The 8,847-nt window shown below is 51.0% G+C and overlaps 1 protein-coding gene across 1 annotated transcript; it reads right to left on the bottom strand.

Annotated features, from left to right (window-relative positions):
* Positions 1 to 2,817: 2,817 nt before the first annotated feature.
* Positions 2,818 to 8,643, bottom strand: LOC147999992 (spermatogenesis-associated protein 31A3-like). The gene is made up of 4 exons (XM_087591648.1): positions 8,260 to 8,643; positions 7,634 to 7,685; positions 7,049 to 7,112; positions 2,818 to 6,809 (listed from the first exon to the last, which is right to left on the bottom strand). Exons 1-4 carry the CDS (start codon positions 8,437 to 8,439, stop codon positions 2,822 to 2,824), a joined length of 4,284 nt encoding a protein of 1,427 aa, XP_087447774.1. The 5' UTR covers positions 8,440 to 8,643; the 3' UTR covers positions 2,818 to 2,821.
* Between the last annotated feature and the right edge of the window lie 204 nt (positions 8,644 to 8,847).

Below are 8,847 nucleotides of genomic sequence, written 5' to 3'. Positions count from 1 at the left end.
TGTAGATCAACCCAGTCAGCATTTTACCTTCTGTCCTTGCACCTATAGTAAATTGTTTGTTCCCTTTTGTGACCTTTGGCTCATTGTTTCACAGCCTGTCGGAACGGGCTCTGAGCTGTAGGTGCCTGCTCCTTACCTCAGCAGCAATTACCTCAGGATACTTGAACACTGACTGGCGGAGCTCACATTGCAGATTCAATTGTCCGAGAAGACTAAATAGCAGTCGTATTGCAAAAGCGCTTAATAATTGGTAATTAAGAATTTTAGGAATTCTTAGTCATCAAGAATTAAGACATCATCTATCAGCATGTCTGTCTATACAGCGTGTCTGTCTACACAGCATCACTACAAGGCAGTACATCTCTATTTCTGCAGAAATCTGCTCAAAAGCGTGGCTAATACTGAGTGGATGTTATATCTATTTAACCATAGCAGGAAAAGCATAGCAGGAATCTTTCCTAAAATATAATCTTCTTGGCCTTGCCTAGAGAAGCAAGTCCATCATTAACTTCATACTCCACGACAGAACCATCTCAGGAAGATCACCTGCTAGCTGTTAACTTCTCCTTGATGGCTCCTGACAAACCACCATCCTCCTGGTGCCTAATTTGTGACTTGCAAAGGCACTGGGCTCCTGGTGCCTCTCTAGCCCCATCCACGCAGCCTACACAAAGGTCAGATTAGAGCAAAGGAAAAGGCGTGGTGAAGTGGCCCTGACTCGGGGCCTTGTAGGGTTGGCTTCTCAGCCCCTCTAAATCCTTAAGATTTCCTGTTTATTTCCATAATTACAGGATTATTAACACAAGAGTGATGCAAGTGGAGATGAAGTGACTTCAAATGGCACTGTCCCCTCCCTCTGGACCTGTGTGTCTTCCAGAAGCAGATGCACACGTTTCCTCTTGTGTAACAGTGTAGTTATAACCTGAGAGAAAATGTGTACGAAGAAGTAATGCCTACCTTGGAAAACAGAGTTGTAGATTCTGGGGTATTTCCCAGTGTAGATTGTGTCAGAGCCCGTGTAGTGACCTCTTTGGGAGTGTTATCAGTGAACATTACTGTGGAGGTCTCTGTGAGGTTCTCCAGGTCCACATTATGGTCCATTATGGTTGACGGAGATAAGCTGGGCAGAATGTGTTCTGCTGGTTGTGTGGTCTCTTAACACCACTGTCTCTAGCACTTGTACCCTCATGTATTGCTTGTAACCCCAATCAAGAACCTTGCAGGCAGGCATACAAAGGCTCATAGTCAAGAGCACAGATTCTGGGACTTGGGCAAGTGGAAAAAGTACACTGGTTTATTAGAAGAACTGGGCAAACCCTTATAATCACGTCCCAGCGTTTCATTGGATCTCGGGCAGCTGGATATGACACTGTTTCCTCAGTGGATCGCTCCATCATCTGATCCAGCATCATCAGCCTCTACCTGTGATGGCAGATTCTAGGTTGGCTCAGGGAGGAAGTATCAGAGGCACATATGCCAGCATTGCAACTGGGCCTGCTTGGATAAGTTCCTCCTCCACTCAAGAACCCTGGGACCCACTCTGAGAATTTGCTTTACCCAAATGTGACTCCTGAGCTCCTGAGGTACCATATAGTGCCTTCCTCAGGGCCCTGGCTTCACTGTGGCCTCTGAGACATGCTGAGGCTGCTGCCAGTGATACACTGCTGGCTCAGAAGTGGACTGTTGGTCCCATATCCACCCATAGGAGCTGCTTGGTCTCACCCAAGGACCTCAGGAACAAGTGTTGGCACTGGGCCCGCGGCTGAGTCCTGTACATTGTGTGGCACCACAGGGAGCAGGGTTTTCTATCAGGGAATAAACGCTTCCATGGGAGCTGTCCCCTGGTTGCTCTCTTCAGGGACCAGAGCAGGGCTCACTGGAGATTGGCTATTCTCCTCTTCAGTTACCCCCATGTGTTTACAAAGACTGAGGTAAGGAAACCTGGGCAAGTAGCTGAGGGGGTCCTAACAGAGACACTTCTTTGCCTGTGCAGAGGTCCAGAGAGCACCTGTGCTTTGGCAATGTCCCTTCTGCTGTGTGGGCAAGTCGTGTGAGAAGGCCCCTTCTTCTGGTCTCCTGGAAAGACAAAGGCTGGGGGCCTAGCATGGCGAGCTGTGAGGTCACAGTGCATCCCCAGCACCCTTCTCAGGTGTCCTTTCCTTGGGACTAATGCTGGCAAAGTGTGTGTGTGTGTGTGTGTGTGTGTGTGTGTGTGTGTGTGTGTGTGTCCGGAGTCCTCCGGGCTGTGAGTGACACAGAGAATATCTAGCTTGGCTTTTCCCCCATCTCAGTGTCTAGAATTCAGGAAGCCAGAACATGCGGATGATCAGATGTGCTGTTAGACAATCTTCTGGGACTGCTTTCTGGGTTGGCATCCAGACACTGGAAAGATAAAGGGCTCCTCCAGCTTGCGGTGGAGCGCCAGCGGACGGGTCCCTGAGAGTCCATAGTCTGTACTGGAAGCACAGGGGCTGAACCTACATGCACGGAACCTTTCAGGTCATCCTCCTGCTGCATGACCCCCTGCCTGGGCCCCGAACATTTTATTTTCTACCTCCCTCCATAGGCTCAATTAATGCATGAAGTCATTCAAATGTCACTGAACCGACCCTGTGGAGAGCTGTCTTCTCCAGAAGAAGATGGAGATGTTCCCTGTGGTCAAGCCCTGCAGGTTGTGTCTCCAGAGTAATGATGCACAAGAGGAACTAATGCCTACCTTGGGAAGCAGTCAATTAGCACTCGGACACCATGGTTTTGTTTTATTTTTTCTTTTTTTTTTGTTTTTGTTTTTGAAAAGACTAGTTTTTCATGGGGAAATTTCCTATCCCGATAGGTGTAGAAAAGCTTTTGCTTTTCTAGACAGCTCACTTCTGCACAGGCAGTGCCACGGAGAGTAGACCGGGGTGCCTGAGAAACATGGTGGCTGTAACCTGTGCTGACAGGCTTGAGTTCTGATCACAGACTCTCTGAGCAGCTGGGCCTGGCAGGTGTAGTCCATCCATTTGTCTGTGGAAGGTTGGCTGTGTACCTTGGGAGTGTTTCCTTGTGTTTCGTGTCTTTCTGCAGTGGCAGTCCTGTGGAGGCAGACATGCCTGCCCATAGGAGCCTGGGGTGGGTCTTTGTGCAAACTTTTCTTTGAGGCTGTCCTGGCATGGCCAACCCCCACTTTCTCCTGTAGAATAGGCCTGACCGAGATCGTGAAGTCCTGAGCCTCAGCTACCTGTGGGGGCAGAAACACCCTGCTCATGACTGAGCCTTGACTTAGGGAAGTGACTGATGAGGCCTTGTGTTTGTGCAGGAAGTTCTCCTGCACTTTACTTTTACTTGACATAATGTGTGTCATAAAACTTTTTATCCTGTCCCCAATTTTTTTTTCTGGTAGAGGGGAGGAATTGTTTTCACGAGTATCTGACCAGCAGGCTTGGGCAGGTCTTGTCTGTGAAAGGTGTCTATCTTGCCTGGGGCCCCTAAAGCCCTCTTTGTATTTAGTTACATCATAGATATGGCTAGTCCATGGTTCTTCAGATTTAATATTCTTGGGCACATTCCCTCCTCTTGAAAAGTAAGGGTACATGTCCCTGGAGGATGTTTTGCTGGTAGTGGACCTAGTCCTGAAGCCTGACTGTGAGGCCTGAGAGGCTAGGAGATCTGCGTCCAGCAGGACCTCTGGGCCACAGTCTTGAAAGATCATGCCAGTGGTACAGTCCTGCAGGAAGACAGCAGTAACAGAATCTTCTGGCTCCTTGGAAATGGCTCTGGAAGGGGACTGTTTTTCATTGACTTTCAGGGATTCTATACCTTTCAGATGTTCTTTACTCTGAGTGGGTGACACTTCCCTGGCTTCTGCATTGAGAGCCCAGTCACAGGACCCCTCCTCCTCCAGCTCCCTTTTATCTCTGCTAGTTGTTGGGCAGGCGTCTACAATGGTCCCCTGAACTGACAGCCCATGGGAGAGGCCTAAATCTGCACCCTCACTCTCCTGTGAGGCATGGTCACTCTTGAGTAGGTTTGGACCTGGCACTGGGTTGTCATTCCGAGGTCCTCGAACTGTGTCGCTGTGCCGGTCTCTGACTACAAGGCTGCGTGTCCTGTACAAGGAAGCCACTCTGCTCTTCTGGACATTTGAAGGGGACTCAGAGGGGCATAATTTGTCACTAGGACGAGTTCCACTTGGAAATTCAAGGTTGAGGGCAGAGGGAGGGGTTTGACTCTGGAAAACTGTTTTTCTTTTCAGATCTCCTTCTGAACCTTTCTGAAAAGGGTCTCCCAGGACAGCAGCAATTTTTGTAACAGAGTCATCCCTAGATTTCAAAGATGTCTGAGAGGGACTTGGGGGTTGTGGAAGTGACAAAGCTACAGCCTTGTTCACCTTGAAGAGTTGTAGGGCCCTGAGGCCTCTGAGGGGCAAGATCCATCTGTGCCTCACCAGGTGTCTTGAAAGATGAGTTTCCAGCACCTGCTGGACGTCAGGATCTAGCAAGGGAAGCCCAGGAGAAGTATCTTTGAAGTTGGACCCATCATTCAACGACATCTGCTTCTCCGTTTTGATATTTGTTTCTGGTTTTTCAATTTCTGAGTTGTCCAAATGGGTCTCTGAGTTTTCACGACGGACCACCATGTGGTCCCCCGGAATTCCAGGGCAAGTGCCCACAGGCACCATACTGTCATTGTCATGGCTGTGCTCACTGAAGTGGTTCCTCAGTGTGTCTTGTAGCTGCTGCTCTCCTGGTCCTCCTGGCTGGGGACCTGCTGAGTTGCTTCTTGGCTGTCTCACAGAGTTCTCCACCTCTGTCACAGCGATCGAGTCTAGAACTGTGCCCAGTGATCCCTCTGTGATCCCATCAGTATCTCTCAGAGGTCTTCCTGGACCGTTTGTCAGATCGCAGCATGGGTCCTTCCCTGTCTGGAGTATCTCTGGACCTTTTGCTGAGACCCTCTGTGCATGCGGGGTGCTTTTGCCTGCCAGTGCTGAGGAACATGAAGTCCCTCGATTATCTTCTGCATGACCCATCCCTGGGAGTTTGTCCTCAGACTTCATGAGATAAGTAGATAGCTGGATCTTTTGGTCCTCATGTTTCCAGAACCTGGTTTTTAAGTGTTGCTCTAGGTGCTCTTTGAGCTGGGGGTCAGTGAAATCCTTCAGGAGGTGGAGAACAGAGTCTTGTCCCTGGGAAGCTAAACTGGTGGAAATGAGTTGATGAGAGACTTCCTGTGACATTTTCACTACACTAGGTAAATCGCTCCTACTTTCTTGGTTCTTCTTCAAAAGGTGCTGATCTAGGTGTTGAACAGCAACTGGGAAAATAAGTTGGGATTTTGAATCTATGGGGCAGGAAGCCCTGGAATCCCTAGTTGGAGGTGGATTGGGTTGGTGGCTTGGGAGGGAGGTTGGGTCAGGGGCTAGGGTTTTGACTCCAGACCCTGGTGGAGAACGGGGGCATGGCACGTTTGTAGTCAAAGGATTGGAAGGGACCAAGGGTTGAAGCAAGGGCTTTGGAGAGAAGAGCAGTGGAGCTGCATTCCTCTCAGCTTGTCTTAAGTTGTAAGGAGAGAGTTCATTGAAAAAGATGGCAGGGGAGTCGAGTGGTGAGCCCACCATGCTGACAGTAGCCATAAGGGACTCACTGTGAAGAAAGGGGAGGCCCCAGTAAAGGTGCCTGCAGTCCTTCTGAGACTTGTTCCAGAAGACCCTGGGGGAAAAGAGCTGATGGAGACCTGACAGCTGCTCTGACTTGCAGGTGATGGCCTGCTCGCTGCTCCAGGACTGCAGCATATCACCCACACAGCTCAAGGCGTGGTCAAAGCTCTCCCTTCCTTGCTCTTTCCAGAGCTTCAGTTCTACCCTCTTGCTAATCTGCAGCTCCAGGATCTTCTGCACATCAGGCTTGATGAACGGGGGTTCTCCAGCCTCTAGCTGCCTGTATCCAGGGTCTGTCCACAATGAGGCCTCCTGGAAGCTGAAATGGAGATCCTCTTGCAGGGTCTCATCCTGTGACCACTTAGAATGACACCAGGTCCTGGCAGCCGCCTTGTACCAGGAAGAGCTTGAAGGAGACATGTTTGAGTGCTCAAGGCCTGGGGGGCTTGCCATGGGACAAGGCAAAGCTGGAGGAGATGTGCTTCGTGAGGTCGCTAGTTGTGTTTTCCACTCACATCGAGGAGGAGGAGGAGGAGGAGGAGGAGGAGGAGGAGGAGAAGGAAGAGGAAGAGGAAGAGGAGGAGGTGGAGGAGGAAGAGAAAGAGGAGGAAAAAGAGGAAGGGGAGGAGGAGGAAGAGGAGGAGGAGGAGGAGAGGGAGGAAGGGAAAGAGGAGGAGGAGGAAGAGAGGGAGGAAGGGAAAGAGGAGGAGGAAGAGAGGGAGGAAGGGATAGAGGAGGAGGAGGAGGAAGAGAGATCAGAGGAAAAGGAGGAGGAGGAAGAGGAGGAGAAGGAGGAGGAGTCATGCTTTGGTCTGTCTCGGATGGAGAGCAGAACACTGGATCTTGAGGACAGGATGGGGAGGTTGGTCCACATGGTCGTGGTAAAGGATGCATTTTTGGCATTGTCGTCACTGGTGGGGTAGAATCACATGTAAGTGTTTGTGATTCCTTACAAGTAAGGGAATTTAGCAGGGTAGGTGACAAAGTTGAATCTTTGTGCAGCAAGTGTTCCTTGACCAGAGGGAAGGAGGCCACTAGAGGCAAGTTGGCCATAGACTGCTCTGTGGAATGCCTAGGTGGCTGGTGGTCTTCGGCAGCTTCTGGTCTGGATCCTTGAGCCGAGGCATCTCTTCTTAAGAGCTGGCAAAAGCTGATGGTGTCAGTAAGCAGGCTGCAGGAGACAGGACATAAGGTTGCAGCTTGGAGCATTCGGCAGCAGGAGGTGGACAGGCTGAGCAGGAAAGGCCACCTGCAGCCACAGCTCCACACTCGAATTAAACAGTAGCACTGTGCACGCACCCCACCTTCCCAGAGGGCCCCTGGTCCCATGGTCAGCCCTTGCCCTTTGTCCCGAGTGATCTCCTCACAGGCGTGGGAGTGAGGAGCCAGGGAGCACTGGAGACTTCTCACCTCTGCAGGAGCGAAAGCAGGCCCCTGTCATCCTTCCCTCTCTTCCTGCTGTAGCCTCTGTAAGCTAGAAATACAGATGGGGTGATTGTGGGTAAAGGAGAGAACTGAGAGCCTACGGGAGCCTGAATGCAATGTCCCTTCTGTGGAAATGATCAACTAAACAGGAGCTCAAGCTTTGCTGAACAAGGCCACAGGCCCCAAAGCACTAAGTGCTGGGCACATGTGGGATAGGACCTGACCATAGACCGGAGGCTTCCATTTCCGCCGAGCTCCATGGACTTCATAATGTCCCTGTGGAGAGGAGGGAGGTCCAGTGTAGTGGAAGAGGAAAGTGTCTTAGAGAAGTGAAATAACCCATTTGCCTGCAGACGCATGCAGCATGTTTCTGGTCCTACCCACACCACCCTCCTGACTGCAGCCAACCATGGTTGTCCCTGGCTTTATTCTGAGCACAGCACCTCGGCAATGTCTTCACTTCTGATTCCTTCCATGCAGCCACAGCCGCATGGTCTGCAACTCATTTGGTGTCATCCCTTGGGGACAGGGTAGATGAAGTCACCTGTCCAGGGGAAGGAAGGAGCCTACCTTTCAAGGTCCTGATTTTCTTCCTGGCCTTGTTGTGGTCCCTCTTCACCACCTAATAGACAGAGATAACAGACACCACCTGCAGCCCCATTCACACCCCTGTGATGAGGGGTAAGTCTGTATTCTTTTCCCTTGAAAATCCCAAGTGTGGACGGTCTCCGTGAGACCCACCACGGATGTCATTGGTCAGTGTTCTTTCACCTCAGTAAGCTGAAGCTCAGCTCCGAACTGCCTTGTCATTTCCTGAGGCCAGATGTGACTCAAGTCCTGATCCTATGTCCAGGAGTGCATCACCCTCTTCACATGAGCTCAGCTGACCAAGACAATGTTGTGTGAGCATTAATGTGAGGAGGGGGACAGAGGAACCAGTGTTCAGAACGTTTTTTAGTGGAGCCTATCCATCCCAGGTCCAAAGTTCCGTGACCACTGAGACATAGTGCTTCTTTCTGCTCTAGGAGGTCTGAGAGCAGATATCACGCAGCCCTCTCTCCCCGTCCTACCCGTGAGTTCTCATGCGGATGTGGTTCCCGTCTGCTGAGATGCCCTGTCCGCCACCTCCCTATTGGATTTGGAAAGTGTTTCCCTAATAGAGAAGGCTGTGTTGTGTGGATGGAAGGCAGTCTTACCCTTTTGGTGGTGGTGGAGGCGCCCTCTGCAGGTGAGGGTGAGGTGAGTGGGAAGAAATGTATCCACAGGTGGAAGAGGCCCAGTCCACAGGCGAAGGCCAGGATCATGTCCATTGCCCACGTCGTGAAGCTGAGGCTGATCCATTCGGTTGGAGGAAACGGAAGTGAAGGTACTTCCATGGCACCGTCGTGCCCTACAAGTGCCTGGCACTCCGTGAAGGTAGTGCGTGGCCTTGTACTGGATGCCTGAGCGAATGTTTTAATTTGTCATTCCTTCAGGCTGCATCAGGGAGAGAAGGTTCTCTGACTGAATCACACTGTTGCCCTCAGGCAACTGATCTCTGATGGTTCTCTCTGGGTGGTAGCAGCTGCTCCCAGGCCTACATCACAGAGCTCCTGGGTCCCTGTCACAAAGGGCCCCTGAGATTGGGGGAGGGGTAATGGGAAGAGGGGACCACCAATCTCCCTATTCTCCATCTCTCTTCCTTGTCCTCCATCTATCAGCCTCCACAAGTCTTCTGTCCTCCACAGCTTTTCATAGCTCTTTTTCCACCTGCATACCCTGTCAAAGACAGTCTTGCCCACTTT

The sequence above is a fragment of the Rattus norvegicus genome, chromosome 17 (genome assembly GCF_021556685.1).
Source record: "Rattus norvegicus strain SHRSP/BbbUtx chromosome 17, alternate assembly SHRSP_T2T, whole genome shotgun sequence".
Taxonomy (NCBI): domain Eukaryota; kingdom Metazoa; phylum Chordata; class Mammalia; order Rodentia; family Muridae; genus Rattus; species Rattus norvegicus.
This window is presented reverse-complemented; position numbering and strand designations above follow the sequence as displayed.

Excerpts from the sequence above, each read along its gene's own strand:
- LOC147999992 (XM_087591648.1), bottom strand. The coding sequence starts at position 8,439 with ATGGAAGTACCTTCACTTCCGTTTCCTCCAACCGAATGGATCAGCCTC. Across the intron at positions 7,686-8,259 it reads CCTCCACCACCACCAAAAGG|GTGGTGAAGAGGGACCACAA; the intron begins GTAAGACTGCCT and ends TCTGTCTATTAG. Across the intron at positions 6,810-7,048 it reads CTGCTTTCGCTCCTGCAGAG|CCTGCTTACTGACACCATCA; the intron begins GTGAGAAGTCTC and ends TGTCTCCTGCAG.